This window comes from Botrytis sinoallii (assembly GCF_014898435.1).
Source record: "Botrytis sinoallii strain Bc 23 chromosome Unknown BSIN_015, whole genome shotgun sequence".
NCBI classification, from domain to species: domain Eukaryota; kingdom Fungi; phylum Ascomycota; class Leotiomycetes; order Helotiales; family Sclerotiniaceae; genus Botrytis; species Botrytis sinoallii.
The window spans coordinates 626,732-654,058 of record NW_024066042.1 but is presented as its reverse complement, the minus strand read 5'-3'; the positions used below and the strand labels follow the sequence as shown (position 1 = coordinate 654,058).

General features: G+C 42.1%; 6 protein-coding genes across 6 annotated transcripts; 5 read left to right on the top strand and 1 right to left on the bottom strand.

Annotated features, from left to right (window-relative positions):
- Window positions 1-3,307: 3,307 nt before the first annotated feature.
- EAF02_008212 (uncharacterized protein) lies at window positions 3,308-5,689 on the top strand (the record flags this gene model as incomplete). Its single annotated transcript, XM_038904260.1, has 8 exons — window positions 3,308-3,352; window positions 3,447-3,545; window positions 3,597-3,697; window positions 3,753-3,876; window positions 3,940-4,027; window positions 4,078-4,377; window positions 4,440-5,502; window positions 5,554-5,689. The coding sequence occupies 8 exons, from the start codon at window positions 3,308-3,310 to the stop codon at window positions 5,687-5,689; spliced, it is 1,956 nt and encodes a 651-aa protein (XP_038755982.1).
- An 8,337-nt stretch (window positions 5,690-14,026) lies between these two features.
- EAF02_008211 (uncharacterized protein) lies at window positions 14,027-14,302 on the top strand (the record flags this gene model as incomplete). Its single annotated transcript, XM_038904259.1, has 1 exon — window positions 14,027-14,302. The coding sequence occupies one exon, from the start codon at window positions 14,027-14,029 to the stop codon at window positions 14,300-14,302; it is 276 nt and encodes a 91-aa protein (XP_038755981.1).
- A 3,192-nt stretch (window positions 14,303-17,494) lies between these two features.
- On the bottom strand, window positions 17,495-19,506 carry EAF02_008210 (uncharacterized protein; the record flags this gene model as incomplete). The annotated part of the gene is made up of 6 exons (XM_038904258.1): window positions 17,495-17,734; window positions 17,849-18,499; window positions 18,548-18,647; window positions 18,704-18,847; window positions 18,893-18,906; window positions 18,982-19,506. The coding sequence occupies 6 exons, from the start codon at window positions 19,504-19,506 to the stop codon at window positions 17,540-17,542; spliced, it is 1,629 nt and encodes a 542-aa protein (XP_038755980.1). The 3' UTR covers window positions 17,495-17,539.
- Window positions 19,507-20,266: 760 nt separating this feature from the next.
- Window positions 20,267-21,334, top strand: EAF02_008209 (uncharacterized protein; the record flags this gene model as incomplete). The annotated part of the gene is made up of 1 exon (XM_038904257.1): window positions 20,267-21,334. One exon carries the CDS (start codon window positions 20,267-20,269, stop codon window positions 21,332-21,334), a length of 1,068 nt encoding a protein of 355 aa, XP_038755979.1.
- Window positions 21,335-24,440: 3,106 nt separating this feature from the next.
- Window positions 24,441-25,335, top strand: EAF02_008208 (uncharacterized protein; the record flags this gene model as incomplete). Its single annotated transcript, XM_038904256.1, has 2 exons — window positions 24,441-24,615; window positions 24,734-25,335. 2 exons carry the CDS (start codon window positions 24,441-24,443, stop codon window positions 25,333-25,335), a joined length of 777 nt encoding a protein of 258 aa, XP_038755978.1.
- A 147-nt stretch (window positions 25,336-25,482) lies between these two features.
- Window positions 25,483-27,015, top strand: EAF02_008207 (uncharacterized protein; the record flags this gene model as incomplete). Its single annotated transcript, XM_038904255.1, has 1 exon — window positions 25,483-27,015. One exon carries the CDS (start codon window positions 25,483-25,485, stop codon window positions 27,013-27,015), a length of 1,533 nt encoding a protein of 510 aa, XP_038755977.1.
- Window positions 27,016-27,327: the final 312 nt, after the last annotated feature.

Sequence of the window (27,327 nt, the reverse complement as noted above, 5' to 3'; positions counted from 1 at the left end):
TCACTGCGCATAAAACTCAATTCTTTGTACTTGATCAAAGAAGCGACTGAACTATGCTCGTTGTCCTGAAAGAATTGGGTTGATTTCGGGGTTTCGGATAATCATCCCGTTCGCCTAGATAAATGTTCAAATTGAGTTTGTAGAATGAAAAGTGCATCATCTCATTTTTGTGGATGTTTTGTAGCATCACTGGATTTCTGTTGGAAAATCAAACTTTTCTCTAAGGTTAAACTAAGAATGATGCATTTTGAGGGTAAAACCCCACGAGTTTGCATTATCTTTGAGAACAATGAGTCAAAACATTTGGGCTGCACCTAAATGCAGGTACTTGACTGCCTAGAGATCCCAAAGTTCGCCATGGTACTTGCACGGCGAGCGTTAACAGGTTTATGAGATGAAGGAAGGTATGAACACATCTGCATCGCCAACGAATACATAGCCACTTCGGAAATGGTACATTACTGACTTTTGTGATTGACATGAAGTAAATCCGTAAGAAGAAAAAAAATATGTCTCAATGCCCAATATAGAAGCGATTGGTTCGAAGAGAGCCTAGGGATGCACATACATGCATGGCATGTTGACATGCGTTTTATTTTCGTAATAACCCTCGCTGATAGAGGCGCTTAGCAGCGTCAAAGCATAGATCCAAAGGTTGTCCAGGGTGACTCGGATACTTCTATTATTGTTCGGTGAAGTGAAGGGATGTTTTTTCCCCCAATTTCTGCTGATGGCAGTGTTTCTCTTGCTTCTCCTTCATTTTGCGATATTCTCAACGAGTGGCGCCTAAACTTGCTGGGGGGGTTTATTGTTGGGCTGAAGAATTGTGATGAGAGTATATGAGCGGTTCGGGAAGGATAGGAATTCAAGACAATTTTGAGGATGTAAGATTTTTTTAATACGAAGAAAGTTCTTCACTCTTATGAATCTCATCAAATATTGCGGGATTGCCGATGAAGCTTTGAGAAGCCATTCCATGATGGTCTTGACCACAAGAGACCGGATCGATCTAAGGTATAAAGGGACCAAGGTTGAGACCTTAAAAGGCATCATGTGACTATGAACGGATTAGCTGCATGAGATTTTGATCTGGGGGGGTTTATTTAGCAAAATGTGGATATGTGGAAGTGGATCCCAAACGCGGAGTATGTTCAAAGAGTTTGTGGCCGAATTAAAGCGGATCCCCGGTGACAGGATCATCTCTGGAGGGTAAGAGCGAAAAGAGGAGATTGGATATCTGGAGACTTGGAGAATTGGAGAAGTGGGATGGAGTGGAAGGGGTTTTTTTTTCTTTTGGGTGGAGATTTACGGCGTGGTGTGGTATTCTTGAAATTGTGTATGTAGGGAGATGTGTTGTGCATGTGTTATGACAGCAGTGGCATGGGAAAGTGGTCAAAATGACGATGATGAAGGATTTTCCGTGAGCAGCATATCATGCAGCAGATGGGATTGGATGTGTTTGTTTTTGTGAGGGGATACGTTTGATGATTGGGAATGTTTGTGCAGCGTTTGATATGACATTGCTTAAGAGGGGTCAGAGGACTAAGAGAGGCAAGGGGACTACGAGAAGGAAGAAAAAGAAGAGATGGAAGAGATGGAAGAGATGGAAGAGATGCAAGAGGGCTAAGAGAAGAAAAGCAAGAGAATACACACAATACACACCAAATACATTGCATTCCTCCAAGCCAAGAAAGTATCGTGTAGATAGTAGCCTACCTGGGCACGTGCTGGGGTATACGGTACATTGTACGAAGGATGGTCTAGGAACCGGACTCTTCTCTACCTACCTAGGGAGGTCCTGTAAACTGTAAACTGTAAACCCCCGCACCGATTTGCATAAATTCGAATTCATTGGCACATTCGTGCATATATCAGGGTTATGAATACCTTGGGTACCTACCTAGGTAATTAGCATGAACATGAACCGACCGGATTCTGACAGATGGAGGGAGGTGCTCAAGTGCCATGGGATTAATGAATGCTTTTCCTTGTGGCCTCATTGTGGACGCCCATCGTGAGACGGAAGGGGAGAGCACAAAGAGGAGAGTGAGAATACCATATACTACATACATTGTTTGCAGGAGCGACGACATACCGAGTAGTCACACATTAAGTGTAAATACTGCATAGGCGCCTTTCTCCATGGCTCTTATTGCTTGCAGTGCTTCACGATCCCGTCTGCGTCATGTTCAACATGTTTCAACATCTCAAACAAGGATTGCCATCTTTGATTTTAAAACCCTCCCAGAGTGAAGCGCCTCCTCCGGTTTCCCCCAATTTGCCATATCGCTTGGGGTACAGCCAATCAAAAGTCCCATACCCCTCCAGATCCATACAAAAATTCCATAATAATACCGTATCTAGCTTAGCGCCATGACCGAAAGAGGAAAAGCTTGGACCCGACCAACATCTGGGCCAACCTTCCGATTTCTTTTTTATCGCTCGATACCGGGAAAGGGAAATTTGGAAAAAAAGACGAGACAAAACTGGTGAGATATCTTCCAAGTTCCAATCCCAATCCCAATCCCAATCTCCATCTCCCAAAAATTCAACCGTTTCTTCTTCTCAATTCTCTCAATCGTTAGGTGATCAACGACGTGTCCACGGAAGCAGAAGGGAAAAATTTTCTTCACTTATTTGTTGTACAATCATCTTGTCACTGTTACTGTGTCAGTCTGTATATTAGCCTCGGGCTTATCACATATCATCCATCGACAAAGTAATATTATTCCCTTATCAACTCTCTCCCCATCCAATCCATCCCACAAAATCCAGCAAAAGAACGAGTGGGAACCAATTGAACAGCAACGTCGTAAGTGTTTTCCGCCCAATGATCAGATTTCTAATTCACGGCCAAAGTATGGAGGGGTGACTGCCACTACTCTCCTCCCTTGACTGGTCTTGCTTTCTTTTCCCTATGATCTGTACAACAGCAGAGGTCATTCGTACAGCCAGATTGACATACGGTTAAACGCTAATGCAGTTTGTGGGGAAAGCCTCTCTTAGTTCTACCATTCCCATAAATTTCGTCAGAGGCGCTCCGAGCTTCCTTCCTTGATCACCACACAACTCTCATCCAAGAAGCCTCACAAACTCGAAAGAAGCGAAGCAACCAAACCATTGTCATTTGCACTACGCAGTATCACTTTTAAATAACACATACATTCTGCTCCCTCAACATACAGACTTTTTGGATCTTCAACTTTTGGTACTTTCCTCTCAAATATCTGCTCGCCTGCAGGTTTCCCACCCACCCCACCTTTAACAACTGATTCAATAGCGACATCTGTCGGCAACCTGAGTCAAGATGTCGGGCAAAACAAAACCGAGATGTAAAAATCACTTTCTCTTTGTAGATTAGCCACCGAGGTTGCTAATCGAGGGTGAGAAATAATCCTTCGTGGGCAAGTAACGTGAAGAATATTACTAACATCTACCCTTTACAGTTTGGTGGTATCTATTCCGTCATTAAATCAAAAGCACCAGTTACCACAGCAGAATATGGAGACCGATACACTCTTATCGGTCCTCTCAACAGGCAATCGGTAAGTTCTTGACATTAAAATCATTTCTAAAAGCATGGCTAACATTGATAGGCGGCAGTGGAAGTCGAGGCATTAACACCAACGAACCCCCACCTTGCGCAAACGATTAGAAGCCAGGAAGAGAGAGGAATTCAAATGGTATATGGCCGCTGGTTGATTGAGGGTGCCCACGCGTTCTCTTGATAGACACCCAAGAGGTGCCTACAGGTTTTTGGATGAGTGGAAAGGCGAACTTGTGGAATACGGCGGGAATTCCCATCTTCCGCCTGGTGATGACGAAACCAACGAAGCCGTTGTCTTCGGTTACTTGGTTGCGTGGTTCTTGGGAGAGGTGTGAGTGCATCTGCATTGCATAACGCCACGCATATGATTATTAAAACTAACACGTCTACAGTTCGTCGCACATGAAAAAGAAAAGGCCGTCATCGCACATTTCCACGAATGGCTCTCTGGTGTCGCACTTCCTCTGTGCAAAAAGCGCCGTATCGATGTTTACTCTACAATTTTTCACTAACCCACGCAACTCTCCTAGGAAGATATCTCTGTGCAGGATCCGTGGACTTTTACAACAACTTACAATGGTTTGACGTGGATGCCGAGGCAGGAAAACGTGGTATCTATCACAGATACTGCATAGAGCGTGCAGCGACGCATTCTTGCGATGTCTTTACCACTGTTTCACACATCACAGCATATGAATCTGAGCATCTCTTGAAGAGAAAGCCAGATGGTGTTCTTCCCAATGGTCGGAATGTCACCAAATTCTCTGCCATGCACGAGTTTCAAAACTTGCATCAACAAGCAAAGGAGAAGATCCACGATTTTGTCAGAGGTCATTCTATGGACACAAAACGATTTTGATTCCCGAAAACACACTTTACTTCTTTACCGCAGGACGATATGAGTACAGAAATAAGGGTGTTGACATGTTCATAGAGTCATTGGCTCGTTTGAACCACCGCCTCAAGTCTGCTGGATCAAAGATGACCGTGGTCGCATTCATCATTATGCCAGCACAAACCCAATCATTAACTGTCGAAGCTCTCAAGGGACAAGCCGTAATCAAATCGTTACGTGACACTGTTGACGTTATTGAACGCGGTGTCGGAAAGAGAATTTTCGAGCGTGCCCTTAAATGGCATGAGGGTGAAGTGATGCCTGATGAGAAAGACTTGATCACCAGTCAAGATCGTATCCTTCTCCGCAGACGTCTGTTTGCTATGAAGAGACATGGACTTCCACCGATCGTCACTCATAACATGGCAAATGATTCTGAAGATCCAATTCTGAACCAGATCCGCAGAGTCCAATTGTTCAACCATCCTTCGGACCGTGTGAAGGTCGTCTTCCACCCAGAGTTCTTGAACTCTGCCAATCCAGTCCTTCCAATGGACTACGATGAGTTCGTAAGAGGTACTCATTTGGGTGTCTTTTCTTCCTACTATGAACCATGGGGTTACACACCAGCAGAGTGTACAGTCATGGGTGTGCCAAGTATCACAACCAACTTGTCAGGTTTCGGTTGTTATATGGAGGAGTTGATTGAAAACTCAACGGATTACGGTATTTATATCGTCGACCGTAGAATGAAGGGTGTCGATGACTCGGTGAACCAACTTACCAGCTACATGTTTGATTTTGCTGGCAAGAGCAGACGTCAACGTATCAACCAAAGAAATCGTACCGAGCGATTGAGCGATCTTCTCGACTGGAAGCGCATGGGAATGGAGTATGTCAAGGCAAGACAATTGGCGTTAAGAAGAGCATACCCTGCATCATTCGACGGCGAAGAAGAGGATGATTTCATTCCTGGCGTGGAACAAAAGATCTCCCGTCCATTCTCAGTACCCGGATCCCCAAGAGATAGAACCGGTATGATGACACCTGGTGATTTCGCCAGTCTGCAAGAAGGTCGTGAAGGTTTGAGCACGGAAGATTATGTTTCCTGGAAGCTCCCGTAAGTCACACGAAAAATGATTAAAATGATCTCGTGCTAATAATTTAATAGTGAAGAGGAAGACCCAGATGAGTACCCATTCCCACTCACCCTCCGAACCAAGAAACCAAACGGATCTCAGAGTCCATATGGCGGCGCACAAAGCCCATCGGAGTATGCCATAACTAATGGAAACGGGATGAAGTAAATATAAAGAACAAGAAAATGGTTAGAAATGGTGAATACAGGAAGGAAATAAATGGGACCAGGATGACTGGAGGCAAACTACGAGGACGATAAATAATCATGTACCAAAATGTCTATACTGCTTTTCTGTTTGCATTTCTGCGTTGCTATTATGCTACTTGTATCTCTGCGTCACGCTACCGCTTGCAATTGTATATTCAATACCCTCTTCGTTGTGAACGTTGGTGGTTTTATTTATGCATGGGAATGGGTCGCAAGTATATTTGCGTTTATCATTTTAGTTATCAGGAGACTTTTTGAACAAGAAGAAAAGGATGTAGATGACGGATGAATGAAGCCAAGGCGATATATAATTGGGAGGAGGAAATGTATGATGTAAATGAGAAGGAAAAGCGTGGTATCTTTTTCTTCTTATTCTTCTTGATATTCATTCAATATAACTTTAAAGTTTAAGTAGATATGAATGAAAGCATGATATGGGTAGATTGATAAAGAGATTGGATGTTCTTTTTTGATTGTTCTTCAAGTTGAAGTTGAAATTGAAGTTGAAATTGTTGGGTGTTTGAGTAGTTGTATGCTTTCTGGGTAGGTGTAGGTATTTAGGTATGTATATGTGTGCTTGGGGGATAAAATGATGGATAAATGTTTGGGTTTGTAGGTTTGAATATTTAGGTATGTGTATATGTGTATATGTGTATATGTGTATATGTTTAGTGTTTTGTTTGTAGGATGAGATAAGATAAGATAAGCTAGGAATATGGGAGTATGGGAGTGAGGGAGTGAGGGAGTGAGGTTAGGAGGAGTGAGGGAGAGGGAGAGGGTGAGGGAGTGAGGGAGGGAGTGAGTGAGGAGTGAGTGAGGGAGTGAGTGAGGGAGAGGCGAGGAGGGAGGGAGGGAGGGAGTGAGGAAGTGAGGGGGTGAGAGAGGAGTAAGAGATGTATTTTTTGCATTTTGATAATTTGGGGGTTTTTATGGTGGGATGTTTGATGTTTGAAGGTGAATAGTTTGGGTTAATTTTATAAGTGGCAGGGGTAGGGTGGGTAGGGTAGGTATACCGTTTTAATTAGATCCGGTAATAATATCTTCTAGCTAAAAATCGTTTGAGTATATAGATTGAAGATGGTGGTCTGGTGTAAAGCAGTGATATCTCATGATTAGATTTTATTTAGGCTTTGTAGGTATAATATAGGATATTGACTATCGGATATAAAATTTAATTATTGTTTGAATTGTTTTGAATTGTAAGATAAAAAAATGATCTTTTGATAGTTTAAGAATGTGGTTTATTAGGGTTAATTTAGTATGTATAGCTTGTAATTATATATTTTAGGTTTAGTTTAAATAAATTAATGTGGTATAGGGTTTGTAGCTAGTGTGGTTGTGGAGTATGGTTTGTAGAGTATAGAATATAGAGAATAGAACATAGAGTAGGGAGTATGGAGAATGGAGTATGGAGTATGGAGCACTGGAGTATGGCGACTGGAGTATGGAGATGGAGTATGGAGTATGAGTAGCTGTTATAGGTATCTGTAATGTCATGTATGGAAGTGTGGAAATGAACTTGGATTGGCTTGGAGGACTTGAGGAAGTGGTGAATCGAATCGGAGGGGTTGAGGGGGAAAGGGGAGAGGAAAAGGGGAGAGGAAAGAGAGGGAGAGGGGGAAGCCGTTTTGAGAGGGGAGGGGGGTGGTACTGTTGGTACTATGAATCGTAGGCTTCGGGATAGATTTGATAGATGATGAGGTTTTGGATGGGGCCGAGGAAGGGGAAGGAGTTCTTTGTGGGGCTAGGGGAATGAATGGTGATATTGTTGCTGTGGAGATATTGTTGCTGTGGAAGGAAGATGATTGGGAAAGAAGGGGATGGAAGGGGAATGAATGAATGAATGAAGATTGTGAGGGGATTGGTGAATAGCAGAGGGGAAGAGGAGGAAGAGGAGGTAGGCGAAGAATTAACAGAAATGGGAGGGAGAGGAAGGGAAGAATGGAGATTGGAGGGGAAAAGAATCGTCGCTTAATAGCTCCGTATCATTTCTAGGAGGGAGAAGATGATTGATGTTTTAATATTATATTATATTAATCAGGAGGTGTTTATTTGATTTTGGGTATTTGATATTAGAATCAGATGAGTAAATATAAAAAAGCTGTATTTCATTTATAATTTATTCATTTATTTATTCATCTATCCCATCTAGGTACCTAAATACACATTTCCACAATATACAATTTATTTCCCGCTTTCTCATTCTATGTTTCTCATTCTATAATATGACTCTTCAGCGCTGTAGGTATCTAACCTAATCTAGTTTTCTGATTCTTTTTATAAATAGGTAAATGAAGGAGATGTTTTATGATTTATAATTTGAAATTTACAACTTACAACTTACAACTTACAACTTACAAGTCAGAATTAATTAGATTACATTAAATTAAATTAAATTAAATGATATTATTCATATTTGAGATTTAGACGAAAGAGGAGGGAAGGGAGGGGGATGGGATGGAAAGAAGAGGAGAAGATGAGAGAGGAGAGGAATTCTTGGGTTGGGTTTGTGTGTATGGCCCGGGGAGATTGATATGTATTTTTGTGTTTGAAGAGGTGAATGGGATGGGATGGTATGGGAGGAAATAAGAAGAAGATAGGAGTGCAAGAGAGGAGAGTAGAGGAGAGGAGAGAAATTAAGAAACAGGCGAAGAAAGGAAAAGATAAGAAGAAAAGAAAAGAAAAGAAGAGAAGAGATAAAAAAGAGGTAAGAATACACAAAATACACAATATATAAAACAAACAAACATCCTATCCTCTAATCCACATTCTACAAATCTTTTCGTTCCCCCAAGGAATCGTCATCTTGATTATCGAGATTATGTAATGATATAATGATATAGCTGAAAAATTCGAAATGGATGAGGAGGGATCGATTATGATGTTGTTATAGGTTTGTTTGTGATTTGGATGATTTGAATGATTTGGATGAAATGAATGAAATGAAATACCTAGTTGTATGTTTTTTCTTCTGGGTTTAGTGGGGTTTATAGTGATGGTGATGACGATGGAGAGATGAGGGATAATGATAATAATGAAGGAGTATTAGAGGATAGTTAGCTAGCTATGTAACATCATCTACTTTTACCACACATTTAGATCGAGCTTCATCGAATACAGTACAGTATAGTAAAATAGAGCAAAAAGAAAAGCGAATGATACATATAAAGAAAGAATGGCGTATGTGGATAAATAAATTCAAAGACGATGAATAAATCACTATATCGAAGTGAGTGAATGATTTGGGAAGTTTGTTATGTATAGATAGATGGATAGATGCGTTAGTATGAATATGAATGAGATATTTAGTCTATAGATTTGATATAAATGGAAAGGATATAAATAAGGGTTTCGATTAGAGGAAAAGGAGAGGAGGAGAAAAATAGTGTTGGTTGAGTAAGATTCTATTCTATCTATATAGGTATGTAATACAACACCTTCCTATCTCTTCTCGATGAGTATTGTGTTTTTCTCGCGTTAGGAGTATCGGTGGGGATTCCTATGGATAAAAGATGAGAACCCAAAGAGGGGGGGATTAAAATAGTTAAATAGAAATACGGGAATATATGTACAATATAAAAAGGACGACTAGAAGAATTGGATAGAAATGAAATTTAATAGATGAATGATCAATATACTAATCTATCACACTCACTCGATTTCTTTAGCGAAAGAGGATGAGAGGACAGGAGAGAAAGAAATACGGGTAATTTGTGTAGTATCTTCAAAGAAAGAGAGGAAGCATGTTCCGTCATGCTGATACTAAAGCTACATAGAATTTCCATGTAGGTTTGTCCTTTATTTCTATTCAAGATATCACTGATATGCCTCCTTATATCTTCACACAGCTCCTCCCATGTATGTATATATAGATAGGTATAGAAATAGTCTCCAGATGTGGATTGGCATTTTGGCGCTTTGATTTATTGTTCCATTATTGGTAGAGATAGATGTATAAAGTAATGTAGGTAGATCGTTGTATTCGGTGCTGTAGGTCGAATCGTGTTTGTGCGTGTAGGTGCGCTTCAAATGATAAAGTTTCGCATTTGTGCTGTCGCTGTAGATGAAGAAGTAGGATGATGATTAGCCAATGCCTTCGCAAAGTATCGTATGGGGATTCAGAGACAGATACTTCACAGCTGGAGCATGTAGAGATGTTGGAGGATATTATATAGCGAATGGTTGGTCATTTGTGATGACATTGAACGAGAACTGTGAGAATAGGTGATAAGAAATGAACAACTAGATGCGAGAGACGAGATGTATGGAATGAATATAAGATGAAGGCATAATAGAAATGAGGTGATTAGATGAACCTCCTCAAACTCCCTCCGATTTTCACCATCGCAGACTTTGAAGTTGATGCATGGAAAGGAGAAAAGACTGGTTTGTAAGGAAGAATGATTGTGTGTGGTCGGTGGCTGAGGTGGCTCATGAAGCCTGATAAAGTCGATAGACACTCAAGAACGACCTTGGAGTCAACAGCATTGAAAGCATCACAATTCAATGAGAACTTTCTGGTGGACAAGCTACGACCCTGACCTCTGACGTGCTCAGAATCATCATAATTGACCTGAGTAATGCGATGGATATTCTCATCGCGATTAAGGGGGGCAGGTAACACTCGTCAGTGCCAATATAGATGACCCATTCCTAGATGATGATCATCACGATAATAACAGTACACAATTACGGAACATCCAAACTTCCCGTATCAGTTGCAGCTGCAGCTGCAGTTGTATATTCCAATTACTTTACACAACAATATCAACTCTCTATCGAATGATATTTGCATCATATCAACGGATACTTCCGTAACATCTTGCAATGCAAATACAATGACCCAACGTGAGTGGACTTGGTCGTCGCAAAGTGGGTCACATGATAGAAAATCGAGATTGAGATTTCCAAGGTTCTCGACTTACGTCACAAGGATTTCTTGCTGCACAAGGTGTAGGCCAGGGCTATGTACTCCTTTACCCGTACATGCAGATAAATTAATGAATGGAAGATATTAAGTCTCGACTCTCGACGCACAGTCTGGTCTGTGAATATGTGGCACCTCTTCATCCTAGAGGTAGATCATTGAATTGTATCATACCAACCCCTATGAAAGATGTTTAGAGGCGATGCATGTAATCATGCCATCATTGTTCTGTTTTCGTCTGACATGTGGTGACTTTTGATGTCATCAGCTCGAAGGTTGGTGAAGTAATGATGATGAAATGGCGAGGTTGAGCTGCAGCCTACATTGCTGTAGATGGTGAGCGCTGTAAGGTAATTGAAAAGTGGCAACACGAGCTGCATTTGAAGTGGGCAGTTTTAATGGTCAGATTACTTTAATCTGATAACCTGAATGTGACCCATGAAACAACATGTATACCTATAACATTCCTCATTGATGTAATTTGAATGGGATGCAAGACAGGAAGAATAGGCTCAAAGCTAGATCTGTCAAGAATTTAAGCCCCAATGACATAGTTTGCCACAGCAGCCCAGCGGAATCCAACAAGGGATTTGATCTGTCGCCCTGTCCCCTCATTTCCGAGAGAAGTAATGCGGGAGTATTTCGTTCGAATATTATCAGCGCCCGTAGATTGTTTCAACTGAATGAACGTTCTCTCGGATAAAATGTGAAATCCCAACTGATGACCGTGAGTGGACGCAAGAGGCTACTGAAAAAGGAAACCTCAAAAAGACCGGGAGAGGGTGTAGATCAATCATTCAACGGTGCAACACATGTAGCCTCGTAGGGAAAAGGACGTTTGTGCTATGGCAAACATGACGCGCTTATTGAGAAAGACATCGAAGATTCGAAAGCATTGCAGTGATGCAGTGATGCCATAAGGAAAGCTCCAGTATACAAAAGTGGGGAGAATATGGATGACCAGCAGCTTGTACAGAAGCAATTACGGAGACACCTCTGTGGAATATGCCCGCAAGCGAGGGACAAAAGTAACCTTACAGTACATCATAGTTGTCTCGGCCCTTGAATGATTTGCATCCCAAAGGATTTCGTTACAATAGAAAGCAACCAATGCAATACTATTCTTGGAAGTATGGGGTAACCAAACGGGAAATCGAGGTCTCAAAATCTTTGAGAAGATTACTGGGCGGAGGATAATGCCTATCCCCCTTTCACTATTCAGAGCCGAATCTTCTTTATCATCGTACCGATATTCCGGCGAGTGAAGCTGGCCGAGTCGAATTGAATGAATTGAACGGACATATGCAGGTCGTGAATCGTTTGGTTACAATTGTCCTTGACCCGCCTGTATAGTTTCCTCTCTCTATTTGCCCCGAACCCTTGAAGACGGATGCATGTGTAAATCAATTGAATAATTTGATGATTATCAATAACCTAGTCGTCCCCTTCTTGGCGAAATGACAAAAGTGTACCGAAATAGAGGGTGACTGGGTAAAAGTCTACCTAGTGGTTGGAAGCCGAACAGACTTGAGGTCAGTCGAGCAAAAGTCAGTAGTCAGTAGTTGCAGGCAGTGCGTGCGTGCTTGATTGATGGATGATGATGATGATGATGACGATGATGATGAAAATGATATAATGATCGGCGGGAGCGGCCGCACAAACCAACATAAACTGCATAGAATTTGATGACATCAGCAAGTAAGGTTACACAATTCGACGTAATTATCCATGACTCTCCATTAATTCTGAAGGTTTCATGATCTGATTGGTTGAATTAACGAGAATGATGTGTCTATCCGATAATGTGCCCTTTTCCCACTTTCCGGTGCTTGGGAGGAATCCGAGTGTGACACTTGAATTGAACTGTGAACATGACATCGGTTTCACCTAGAGAATGGAACGGGGACCGAGACAATGACATCTACCTGGGAGTCTAGGTACTTACAGACTCAATCTAAGTATCTAGATTCTAGATGTCTTTGAGTCTAATTTCTCTCCATAATTCTCCATAATGATGGGTCTTTGCGTACCTTGATCTCTTCTAGCCCAGATAGGTATGCTTTGAAAATATGCGTCTTGACTCTGGACTCTCTCATCTTGGTGGTCTGGTCTGGCTTTCGACTTTGGCTGCTTTGCTTGTATGTAAGGTTATGTATGTACAGATCATCAGAGGAATCAGCTTGGTAGGGATTTTCACTATGACATCTCTGATCAACATCTCACAAGTCTGGGGTAAAATAATTTGATGATCTTTTTGTGCATGCCCTGCAGAGTATTCTCCTATTCTTTTTCCCCTGGGACGAGTTACACACCCAATGACGATCAAAGAATGTTGATGTGATTGTGTTTGGTTGAATTCTCCCGAGGAAGTTGATATCGGTATTGTTTAGGTCGTAAAATTTGAGTTATTTGTTTTGTAATTTGTGTTATTGCTTATTTGTCTTTTCAAATTAAAATTGTTAAAGTTTATAGAAAGTTTGTTGCAATGTCATGGGTTCCATGTTGGCAGAACATTGGGAATATGGATTTTAGACTCTCGTAAATGGGATTTTGCAAAATGGGGAGTTGGGAACTACCCAGTTCCTCACGACTCGGTGAAAGTTTATCTACCGCACTAGACGACGACGCTTGATTGAGCAGAATTCTTCGTTAGTTTTGTATTACTCGAGTAATTGCAGTCTAGCAGATCTCTAGATTAGATTATCTACATAGTGAGTTCGTACATGAGATAGTTTTCTCAAGTACGTGCTAGCCAGGTTGGTAACAATTGTGTATTCTTTATCATCTTCGTTTCAATAACCTCATAGGTTGAGAACTGGCCAACGCTTCCCGTCCACGCATGACGCTTGTCTCATGTCACGATCTGCAGGGTCTTGCCTGATTTGGAAGTTGACCATATTTTTTAACCGTCTGGAGCTCTGACCTTGGGCTCACTACCATAACTCAGTAGATACTTGGTTTGGATTGGATGATAAGCAAGTATGATGCATAATGAATTCAAGGATCTCTTCATCGACAGCCCAAAATCCCACACTAAGATCTTTTAGCTCCGTTCTCCTGTTTTTCAAATTTCAGGGTCTAACAGTTCACTAGTCCACTAGTCCACTAATCTGCTAGTCAGGGTAATAGGCTGCTAGGTTGTCTATCTGTGATCTAAGTTTGAGGAGAAACAGAATGTATATATTTGCTTGAGACCGCATGATATTTCTTTTCCATATCAAACAATCATCCAGCTTCACATCTACACACAATCAAAGCAAACAATCAAACGTTCAAGAACGATAGCCACAAGTCTTTCAATACAATCAAACAACTCAAAACTTCAAATTCAAGTCTTCCATCCTCGAAATCTCTATTTTCACATACAAAATGTCTTCCTCAACAGCCTCATATCCTTCCAACGGCTACATGTCCCACGAAGAGCATGAAAGCTCTCCAGATGCCTTTTCTCTCTTTGACTACGCCAGATCCATGCACGAGCACACCAGAAAACAAATGGAAGCTGCCGACAAATCCGCACGCCGAAGAAGTGCCAACTCCATGGGTTCAAACACACACGCCACTCTGAGAACCGGCCACGATGCCACCACTTCCATGGATAGCAGTAGCAGTAGCAGTGGCAGCTCAGCCTCTGAATCGCGATAAAGAGTTTTTTCTATTCAAGAAGTTTAATTCAAACATGCATGGGGGGAGAAGATATCTCAGGACATTGTTCTGCTGGAAGAATAATGTAATGAGATGAGTCTGGTGCATGCAATATTTCACGACGTCCGAAACGATTTACCTCTGGTGTCGGTAACTTTACATACATAACGTATACGAGAATTCTCCTACGGGATAGGCATTGGAAGGGGGCTTTGGGAAAATAGCATTTATATACGACAATGCGGCGTTTTGATACATGGGATTCTGGGATATATCTTGTATGAATAGTATTTGTTTGAGCGGGGGAGTTGGGAGGTGTGATGGGTGGCTGTGTGATGATGTCTGATAACGACGATATTTTTGAGGAGAGATTATCTTGAATGATCTGCTAGGAATTCAGTCATTGTCGACTGGTGATAGGGAGACGCTTGATGAACTAGTTAATTAATATTATATCAATATTATATCTTCATCCACATACAATTTGCATTTTCAAGTGAGACTTAAGCTGGTGATAATTTACATTTTCAATAATAAAAAATCCCAAAAATCTATCATTTTCCCATATCTTTTCCCTCACCCCTATTAATTACTCTATCACCGCCTCCATCACACCCCGCTTACATAATCACCCTCCAAGGTCCCATGACTTTTCCATTCCAACCCAGCCACATATAAACAGCGCCACACTGTTTCATCTAAGACATGGATGGATCCATCCATCCATGGATAGGTAGCTCGGTAGGTAGGTACATAAATAACACAGCCGCACTAACATACATCTGCCTTGATTTCTACACTGCGCATAAAGAAAACCATACCAATTCTTGATTTTGACGTAGAGTTTTGGGGATGATAGGTAGACAGGTAGATAGGTAGTTATAATGAGAGGTTGGGATGATACGAGGTTTTGATGGGGTGGGGTATTTGGATATGTGGGGATGAAAGCTGAGAGGGAAGGCTGGGATGGATGGAATTTAAGGTTAAGAGTGAGTGAAAGTTGAATGAATGCATGATTTGTTGGTATGTGGTTTTGATGTTGGGGTTGGGACTGGGGCTGATTAGAAGTTGATTTGATATTTCTGTGTCTCGTGATCTTGGTCTTGGAAATTTAACTACGTAGATGATGGTTGGATGAGGTGACGAGTAATCAATTGTAGGTTACGAGTAAAGATTTATGAATGGGGGATGGGAGTGACCGAGTGGTTTTAATTCTCTTCGAGGATGTGAGGATATGAGATTCTTGAAAGAGGGGAGTTAAATGATATATATACATTTCTTTTCGTCTGGAATTTGGATAGAGATGTATATCTTCTTCCTCTTCCTGTGATTTTCCTCTTGGTCGCTATTCTACGCTGGTGCGCTTGCGACATCGTTCGTGTACATTTTTATTTTCATAACTTTCTCTTTGTTGATTCTCTTGTTCAGTATAGATTCCTCTGTTTCCAACCCGGTTTTTACGTAGTAATTCTCTTTTTGTACAATCTGATACTAATACCTACTTGCTACATCTCCAGCGCCGTGTTGTTAGAGCCTGATGCTACCTCTCAAGTCGTATCATCACAGGTAGTAAACGCATTACCACTATCCTTTCAACAATCCTTAACTTTATGGAGAGGTGGAGTGACGAGATTACCGACAGAATGAGTCTAGGATGATACTCTAAGTCCTCGAAAGCATACCCTTTGAGAATAATCGCGGTCTCTGCTTCTGCTTCGAGGCGTACGCGATTGGTAATTTCTGTTGGGACTTTAACAATCTCGGAATACTGATTCAAAATCTTTTGAGATTCGGCTAGTGCCTCTATGGTGATCATTACCGCCGATGTATATGTTTATTGACAAGTTTGTGAGTGGAGTAATGGTGATGAAAATTTGATCCATATACATAGACACATACCTACTATGAATACATAGACACATACATACCGAGTAGTATTGGCAGGATAGCCATTTCCATTCCATATATATCATTTCTGCAGAGTTTAAGTCGAGAAAGCTAGCTAGCTGCTAGTTGGCTGGGAATTATACGTCCCCCATTACCCCGCAATGGTACATCAATCCTCCTTGATAATACCTACGCGATGAATGATCTGATGCCTGCAGATGAGAAAATCTATTGCATCTTCCCAGCTATCATGAAGGAGTCATTAATAGCCAAACAAAATTGATGACGCAATCTTCATGCGAATCTGATCTCTGGAAAGCAACAAGAGGCGTGTAGTGTGCAGATGGAACACCGCTATTTAGCTAATAGTTGTTGAAGATTCTTTTGCAGAACCACTCCTGGATCGCTAAAGCTGTTAGGCGTGATGAAAATACACGTGTTAGATATTAGGTCAGGTGGAGAGTTGGTAGGATTGAATCGCCAAGATACATATATCTATGGTAATTAAGAAGATAAAAATCAATAGGATTATATTCATTCACAAGAGATTGTGAAACACATGTAAGTTAGCAACTCCATAGCGCATGCAGATACTGAAAGAATTGATTATCTGTCGCAAAAGTGATTGGCATTTTGTGCGTCGTCGAAATCCTACAAGATCTCATTCTACACCTGCAACTATAAACCTCGAGGGATGCGCTAGCAGAAGAGAGGCTGATTTATAGTTCCAAAAGATTATTTGATACCCCACCACCATTTCCAACCATTCATTCACTAAACCCCTCCATCCCCTCCATCCCACCACCCTCTCTCATCCGACCCCTCCTTCGAAGAAAGCCCCACAAAAAAATACTACTCCCCAACCTCAACTACAAAAGATATACAGACTCACTTATTACCATATCCATCAAGTATATACAGGATTGACTGTATACTAAATGCGAATGCACATCTTCCCATCCATCACTCGCCGAGCATCCTAATGATTCGCTCGAACTGGACTTCAAGTTCCCCTCGCCCGACACCTTTGAGAAAACGCCTCGAATGTTACGTGAGTGTTTTCTTGTGGGCATGATCGATCATATTACCATTGCGCCACGGAGGTGTCTGCTTCACTGGATATTGTAAGGGGACAGTTCGGGATTATAAAGGTGAGCGAAATTGGTGCCGGGGGTTGGAATATTCACTCTGAGGGTATGGAAATTTCCGTGGCGTTATGATACTTGGGGGTAGAAGAAACACCATCGGTCATGAGTGATGAAAAGGGTTATGTGAGCTTCATTTGAATCGATGGACTTTCTTGAACTAAGAAGAGATGAATAGATAGAAATCAGTACCAATATCCAGACTTCACGCAGCGATATCTTCAAGCCTTCGCGGCAAGAATCGTACCCATAAATTTCCAACCTCAACAACCATATAATCCTTCCATTCGCGTTCAAAAAGTACATCATCATGCGAGGTACTAAACTGGATATCAAATGTGCGGACTATACGCGCAATGACCAAGCGTAGTTCATGGAGCGCCAGGGTTTTGCCTACACACTTTGTAATTGTGAGTTTTATTTCATACCCACCGCTAAAAATTCATGATGAGGGAAGTGTATAAATAAAACGCTCGAGCTGAGGATTCGCCGTACCATAGAGACCTCAACTTACCGAATGAACACCATAACCAAAGGGTGTATACGCCCTACTATCTCTCACCAACTCGGGTCTTTCACGTGTCCATCGTTCCGGAATAAAACTTTTCCCCTGTGGAAAATATCGCTCATCTGTCATGAGTACCAAATGCGAAATCTCAACTTGTACATTACCTGGAATGTGTACGCCTCCAACCTCGATGCCTTGTGGGTAAGTCGTTGCATGAGGGCCAGATGGAATGGGATTATATAATCGTAGAACTTCGTCAACAACCGCGTTAAGGTATTCGAGATTCCTGATAGAATCGATAGTTATTTCCTTGTCTCTGCCAGTGGCTGAGTATAGTTCATCAATTTCTCTTTGAAGTTTAGAAAGTATTCGTGGCTCTTTCGCAAGTGCTCTCAACGCCTGTGTCAATGTTGAAGATGTGGTATCTGATCCAGCTATGATGATTAAATTGGCATTAGAGTTCAACTCTTTTTGAGTAAACTTCTCACCACTACCTGAATCTGCGGATAATAAGTAGGAGAAGACGTCTTGATAGGTTGAACCACGTTCTTGTCGTTCCATAAGCATTGTTTCGCCTTTCTCGCGGAACATTCGAACATCGGAGGTTTCGGGCATGTACGTAAGAAGCTGTGCTAGATTTCGTAGGGATCCAATAATCTGTTTGTATGTTAAATGGGGTGATGTACATAGGCCGTGGTTACCTACGACAGCGAAAGTCATATACTTATGGATATATGACATGTATGAGTTGTCTCCTGTGCCATCTTGTAGGCCAGCATGTTTTGAGAAACTCAAATCCGCCATGCTTGGAATAATTAGACTCTGTGAGCTATGTTTTGACCGTACTAGGGGTTGATATACATATCGAAAGTAAGGTCGTCCATTGCCTTTGAAACGTTCACCTCTTTCCCGTTTGCTTTGAGCAATATTTGTATCATTTTATCCACATGCATTTCCACCCTCGTGTTATACTGCTTGATAGCACTGCTTACGAAGCCTCTCTCCCTGCACAAATTTAGAATCGAACTAGATACAAAATCAAAGACTTACCAGATTCTTCTCCACTGTCAAAGTTGGTCAGCATGGAGTATCGCTTGTTCATATGATGTATAAAACCATAGAGTATCAGAACCACTTACAAGAGTGTGTTTTCCATAGTCTCTGGTCGTATTTAAATTGAGCTCTCCATTAATAGCTCCAACCTCATAAAATGTACCTCTCGGGTATTTCCCCGAAAATACCTTGGTTACCGCATCCGCATTGATGATGGAAACCTCGTTAGGACCTATTCTAACGACATCACTTTCGTATTGCTTATGGAGAGCCTCAATAGTATGAGATGTACGGCCGAGTCTGTATTCGTTAGCAATGAATAATTTCGTGAGAGCGAAACGTGCTGGTCCGGGAATGTGAGATAAAGGAGAGAAGTATAGCCGACGAAATGCAGTAAGAATAATCGCAGTAAGGAGAAAGGTTGCGTTCGAAGTAAAAAGATGAATGATGACTTGAAAGATTCCGGTGCTTGTAAATGTAAGGTATAAGAAGAGAATACAATTCGATGAGAGATAGATGGAGATAACTTTTAGGGTGGATGGTTCGGGAATGGGGGAAAGAAGAACTTGGCATGCGATAGCTGCCATCATCGTTGTGAACGTCTCAGCCATTGTCATTGTAAATGGCGATTAGTAGTGAGTGGAAGTTAAGTATAGGAGATGACTCGAGATAAATCGCTGGCATGGGAGGATTGAAGCTCTTTTACTCGGAGATTCTCTTGAGGTGAGGTCAAGCTGAGGTTACAATCTTGTAATGAAACACCATTGTCAGCCCATGGCAAGCTCGTTACACTGCAGAAGCGCCCATGTATCTTATCATGTGCCAAAAGAAACAAATAACAGAGAAATCGAAAGGCTTTTTAAAATACTAGGTAGTATATAGATAGATGAAGAAACACATACATAAGTTCCACTAAGATCCCGTAATATCGACATTTCTCGATCTTTGTATCTTCTCAGTCGATAATGCTTGATGGCACTCCAAAATCTAAGCCCCAAACTGTGAAGTATAATCTGATAGTAAAGTCTGGATCGGTGCATTGAGAAGGACTTGGATGGACAAGTTCATTCTCCACAGATGTATGGCGATAACAAATGAATCTTGAAAGGTAAGAACATTGTGGTTCGAACAAGACATCAGAAGGAAGGTGGCTGCCGACAAGGGTTTAGTGTACGTAACATTGTTATGTGCGATGCTCCTTCCAACTTGTAATATACACAAGTAGCATGATAGAAAATCGTTTCACTCTTCTCGATCGACTTAGATCCGGCAAACTGATATATAATTAAGGTTAAATGCCTAAGATTCTTCAGTATCAGAGATTAAATTCAATAATCCAGCACACAATCGAAACCGAAGAATTACTACAGTATGGCGCATAGCATCGACACCGACCATTCACCTGCGTCCTTCTCACGGCTTCCAAGGGACCTTCGATATTTGATATGGAGGTTCGCCATTCCAGACTCGAGAATTGTATTCTTAAAAAAGCATGCGATTTCACGTTGTGAGCACGCCATGGTTAGAGTACGCTCAGATTTGGCTGTACCGGATAGATGCAAAGACGGTGCTCGCCCTGGTTCATCTAAAATTCTTTGTACCGGTATGGATGACATACTACCGCAAGATATCAAAGATTTGGAAGAAGTTCGGGCACGCATCAAGCATGATGGTCAATGTGGTTTCTCGTCAAATGCACAAATTCCAAACTTGTTGCTTGTTTGCAGGGAATCATACAACTTCGCCATCATAAAATATAACCGAGCGTTTCCGTCTGTTGGAGCTTTTGCTGAGACCTACTTCGATTACCAAAGAGACATATTATTACTTCTTGGGGAACAAATAGTATGTGTGTGCGGCTGGCAATGTCGTGAACCTATGACATCATACGAGGCATGTAAAATTCGTCATATTGCTTTTCAACATGAGCCCATGTTAAAAGGGTCCGCATTTCATCAAAACGATAAGATAGCCAACACTTCCAAGCTTGCTAGACTATTATGTACGTTCTGCAATGTGAAAAGTTTAACGATTGTGATTGAAGACTATCGAAGTGACGATCACGAGAATGGCGTAGCCGAGTCTCAGAGGGAAAGTGAGCTAGTATTCTTCGACCCAGTGGACATCGGTGAATCTCTGCGCATGTTGAGTTCGCCTGTAACTAAACGCAGTGATCTTTATGGAGTATTGATTCCTGAGCATTCTTTACGAAATAAATTAGACCTCGATAAGGAACTTCTCTTCGATCTTCAATCAGAAGACGAAGCAAAAGGCTTAAGGTGGGATATGCCGAAAATCAGATGGACAAATCTAACGACTGCCACGTTCAAAAGGAGATTCAAAAAGTTGCTAGAAGAATACGAGCTACGCACTGGCGTGACCTGTTACAGAATTGCAGAAACCGACATTCTTTATCTGTATTCTGAGATCAACAGATGAACTCATTTTGTCAGGCAGACTCATTATTTTGAGTATTTTCAACATTCGGAATGAACTCGAAAATTGAGATATTGCTATTGGCGGTCTGCTATCCGGAACTGTTGGAAACCCTGGTCTGATGTTCATTTGGGTGTCTGCATCCTACGCGCCGGGCGTGATATGAACGAAATCACCTTTGAATAGGTACTACCATCTTTTCTGTGCTATTTCTTTGGGGAAGGGAAAGAGAAAGGGTTGAGGTTATCACTATACCTGTTATGAATCAGTTTCAAGGACCTTATATCCGTATTTTTGAAGAAGATAAACTCATAGAGTATATCTGGCGCTTGTCGGAGCCTTATGTCACTTTACCGTATCGAAAGATTAGTATGATTGCATTTCCCAAGACCTCTTGGAGATGAAATTAACAGTGGCGAAGCAGTATATCATGTTGAAGATTGGCAGGAATAGGCGAAAAGGGGCTGTTAAGAGCATCGTTGAATAATAACTATTGAACACTTGATTCGCGTTCGAGGGATCAAGTGTGGGGAGTATGGTTACCAATGTGAATGGGCAACTAAGCTCATTTTCTTATGTAACTATAGAGAATCATAGAGTATAACGTCTCTTACTTACACAGCGTACTGCATTGCTTGACACATTTTGCTTTGAATATGCGGAGAAGGGGGTAATGGGCGTACTTGATCGTTTAACTCGTTGTGGACTGTGGTTACGCTATAGCTGTACGAGCAAGAACGACATGCCATGAAGCAAGGTAAGGCTGATTCATGGCAAAATGCTACACCAATGCGGAAACTTGCAGTTCAACACCTAATGAGGGAAGTCTATCCCGAGTCTAGAATCTATGGGCAGTAAATTCTTCTTATGCTTCGGCATGGTGTTTATGAGTATCCGAAGTCGGGTAGTCTGGTACAGCGAGTGTGGATGAAGTCATTAAGTTGTCTTTCCACCGTGATCTTTCTTTGTTGCTTTTCTCTCTACACTCATCACACATCCTTAAACTTATTGAAGAACTTTCGAGAGAATAGTTTGAGCGTTCCTCCATGGCATTACTTGGCACGACACTGCAGGCTCGCCACGAGCAGCTGGGTGATCGTTTGCGGGCGAATAAAACACGCCGAATTTGTATTGTTGGCTTGATTATTAGTTGGATATTTGGCTCCGTGACCTTCGCAGTTGGTGTATATTTTTATCCTAATCGCGGACGTTCTGGCGATCCAGGATATGACCTCAGTGGAATGGTCGGCGAGATTGTTCCTCTCATTGTTAATATGATAGTAACGCTTCTCAATGAAAGCATGGGTTATGTTCATAGTACATCGCTCAGGTGGTGTTTGCAACGGGAAGGACGACACGGTTTCAACTCTAACCTTCGCCTCTTTTCAAGCTCAAAATTTTCCAAGTCCAATTCGGTAAGTTCTGAATCATAATTTTCATGGTGATGATTGTATCTCGAGCCTGAATTTACTACTTCTCTACAGACGTATGCCAAAGGGTAGTGTTAATCCTTGCTTAGTGGTACTCTAACGCCACCTTCTTACTTTGTGTCATCCTATCTTATACATCAATATCGTCCTACTTCAACGCAATGGACGAAGATAGCACGATGAGTATTGTATCTCTTTTGATACTCGGATCAAGCATTCTTGTCCAAGCAGGACTCGCCACTTGGTCGTTCATCATGACCAAAATACCGACCTGGAGTTCCAGCCCACTCGATGCGACTTTTACCTGCCTCGAAGCATCAACCACACACCCTTTGTATAGGAACCAAAAGCGGTGCATGAAATCTGTCCATGATCGTCACACAATTTCGGACCCTTGCATCCCAAAGAAAAAACAAGGATCTATGTTGACTGTCCATAGTGACGTGAAATGGGCATTGGGATTCATATGGGCAATTGTACCACTCGGGTTGTGTTGGTTCGGAGTCGTACTCCATTTGAGTATCCCTAGCTATTTGGATAAATGCCCCTGGAACCTCCTGCCGAGTTATGAAATGTGTGGAATATATACTGCTTGGACTGATGGCCCTAATTACCCAGTGTGCCTTCTGACCATCTTAATCGTATCAGCTCTTCAAGCTCCACTTACTATCGGGCTTCACTGTGCAGAACTCCTTTGTAATCTATCTCGCGATGAGAGAATTCTCCGCCAGGCAACATCTTCAAGAGGTACTAACCCACACTATAGCAGCATATCAGCGGCATTGAAGAGTTGGGAGACGATGATATTGTTTTTGTTCAAGGCCTTCATTCATTGGATGTTCGGTTTGAGCGTCAACAGTTACATGTCACCTGGACTAATGATGTTTACCATACAAATATTCTATTGCACCGTCTGTGCCTTGCTACTTGCGCTTTTGCAACCTACATCAGTCTTCGACGACCATGTGGCCCACTACCAGCAACATACGGACACCTTCAAACAATAGCTGACTTGGTAGACGAATGGCAAGGAGATTCTCCAATGTTCTGGGGGCATAAGGTGGATGGATCGAATGGGGAGCCAAATTTTGCGGGCATGGGGAGTGATCCTATGAGAAAAATTAAGATGAATGAACTTTATGGATGAGTGGAACGGAACGAATGATATTTGTGGTTAGAGGGGATTGAGAACAGCCAGGGCTATCAAATTTATGGGAAATGATATGAGGCTGAATTACACTTGAAATATGTAATATAAAAGAAAACTGCACATCGAAACGACTTCATTTATTCCGAGGCTCAAACCTTCAATTTTTAGATTCACAGGATTGTAGGCTATTGATCTCCGCCTTCTTTCACAAGTATCAAAATTCTAGTAGGATAAGGTTGGTGGCACAAAAAGCGCCACGCGTTGTAACACGAGAGAGAATGCCAGTATAGCCTTCTGTCGATATCTGGACACATAATATCCCTCGCACTCCGCAATTGCCTCTTGTTCTGACATAGCCTTGTTGAGCTCAACTGCTTTTCCCACTGATCACTCGTGCTTCTCATACGCAAAGACGCCTAGTACTTCAATTCAACTATAAAACTAGAGAACCGACTCTCCACATCACTCTACGGAACACTCCATATCAAGTATACGAAGGATTCACAGCCAAGCACCATCGCTGGAGAGAATGGAGGCACTCGCTGCTCTCAGCCTTGCGGGCAACGTTATGCAATTTGTAGATTTTTCTAGCAAGATAATATCCGAAGCTCGTGCAATCGAGAAGAATGGAGAATCATCATCCATTGCTGATCTCCAGCGTTTCGCATTAAGCTCTACGAAGCACGCGAGGATTATCAGATCTCGTCTTCAAGCTAGCAGCTACATAAGACCTCTCATTTAAGAGAATCGGGTTAGAGCCTCAAAAACTTTTCAGTCATTCGCTGACTCCAGGACTGTAGCATCTTGTCGATTTGGCAGCAGACTGCGAACAAGCTGGACACGAGTTCGCAGTTTATTTGTCCACATTTTCGACTTCTCGAACGGCAAGAAATTTCCTACACATTCTGAAAGACACTATCAGAATTCGATGGCGACACGAAGCAATTGTTGCTTTTGTCGAGAAGCTTGAGAGCTTCCAGAGTGCCTTGACACTTGCAGCAATACTCGCTTTTCAATCCAATGTCGACGATCGCAACGATGATATCGTATCCCACATGAAGGAATTGCAGAAGTCAAGCGACAAAAATAGCGCTGAAAGCATTAGACAAAACGAGCAGATCAAAGATACACTGATGGCTATGCAGTCACATTCAGCCTCAAATCTAGTAATACAGCAAAAGCTACAGGATTGCCTGGGTAAACTCAGCTCGCTGCATCGATCTACACCGCAAAACCAGACAATACTGAAATGGTTGAACTTTCGTCAAATGGCTTGGAGATACGAAGAGATATGCGCCGCTTATCAAGAGACGTTTCAATGGATCTTCAGACCGCCAGGTCCGACCGATTCATGGGATGACTTTGGTAACTACTTGAGCGGAGAGGGCATTGATGCACCTTATTTCATCAACGGAAAGGCTTGAAGCGGGAAATCAACCCTTCTCAGGTTTATTGTCGACAATGAGCAAACGTATAACAAGTTGGCCCTCTGGGCGCCGCAGAACCAGCTCCTTGCGCTTCACTTTTTCTTCTGGAATTTGGGCACACCATTACAGAAGAGTCGGACTGGAATGCTCCGAGCTATCCTTCACGAGGCACTCTCCAAGCACCCCGAGCTCATCCCGTCAACGCTTCCAGATATATACAGCAACTGGAAGGATTCTTATGTGAATGATGAACCGACCTTTGTGGAGATGAAAAGAGCACTACAACTCTTTGTAGAGAAAGCTTCAAAATTTCTCAAGATATGCATATTCATTGACGGTCTAGACGAGCTGGCCGGCGATCATAAGGAGTTGGCGCAATTTATTCATTCGCTTACTGGAACGAATGTCAAGGTCGTGGTGTCCAGCCGGTCCATCAATCCAAGTGTCAACACCTTTCGGGGCTGTCCAACCTTGAGATTGCAAGATCTCACAAGACACGATATGGATCAGTACATCAGGGGGAATCTGGTGGACCACCAAGCTATGTGGCAAATGTCAAAGTTCGATCCACAAGGAGCAGGAAGTCTGGTTTCGGAGATCAAATTGAAGGCTGAAGGCGTCTTTCTCTGGGTTCGCTTAGTTGTACGACTTCTCATAGATGGTCTTGAAGCTGGCGATTCAATTATGGACTTGCAAGCAAAGCTTCAATCACTTCTTAGGGACCTGAAAAACCTGTATCGAAGAATGTTGTCCAGAACTCTTCCGGAGTATCAGGTACAAGCATCTGAAATACTGCAGATTTTTCATGTCTGGAATACATACACCTCGCATCAGCCACTCGGCGTGGTCACTTTTGCATTTGCTATGCAGCCCTTGAACGAGGCATTCACCCGTCCAGTCGCCCCTCTAAATTTGGATAACTACACATGGCTGTACAACTGTACAGAAGCACGAATTCAAAGCCGATGTTGTGGTCTTCTCGAAATTGGGAGAGATTGTGGTCCCACAAACGCTGCTTTGGATTGGGCCTCTGGCGATGATAATGACGGTTCGGCTGTGAGATATATGCATCGGAAAGTTGGTGAATTTCTTGTTTGCGGCGAGGTGTGGGAAGAGATGAGTGAGATGACACAAAACTCTGGGTTCAATCCAGCTTTGAGTCTATCATCAGCTTGTCTTTCTATGCTCAATTCGGCGAGTACCATCACTACCGCAAGAGCATCGAGGATACTGTTTGGTAATCCAATCAACCTTCTTGGTTCGTTCTTTTGCTTTGAGAATCGAGCCTTGCCTGAGTATATGCAATGTATGGAACATTCGATGAGCAAATATCAGGACCTCTTCAGCCATCTTTTTGGCAGAGAAGTCACCCGGGCAGAAAATTGGTTGCAATACTTCCGCTCTAATATCAGGAGAGCTATTAGCGATCATAATGCAGAACCATTTAAAATAAAGGGCAAGATTTCTTACAAAGTTAGCAAGCTTAGACGGAAGGCACCTCCTGGAGCCCCTTTCCACCGTTCACAAAGAGGTACTCATAACTTTGTAACAGCTTTTGTGTCTTCTACAGATAACACAGTCACTCCGAATGAAGATCTCGTTCTTACTGGAAAGGATATTTGGAATGCACCTTCTATCCTTGAATCTCGCCAGTTTTCAACCTCTTCGCATGAGTGAGCTTGCAATTTAGACGTAAAACTAGTCTATTGTTTGCTCGCTTTCAATCGAGCCACAGTGATTCTTGTATCAGCAACAGTCTTTATCCTATGTAGGAACGCATAACGGAAGACACAATAGACAAGAACAGCGAAATACAAATGGAATGTACGACTATAACCAGATTAAAAGTGTGGCATGAGAAATGCCCAAAAATCAAGACAGAAATGCCGAAAACAATTCAAATTTCAAAACGAAACGTTACTTTAGGGCCTAGAACCACGAGAGAAACAACAGCAAGAAGAGGAACATCTCCAGCCGGCACTAATGGCA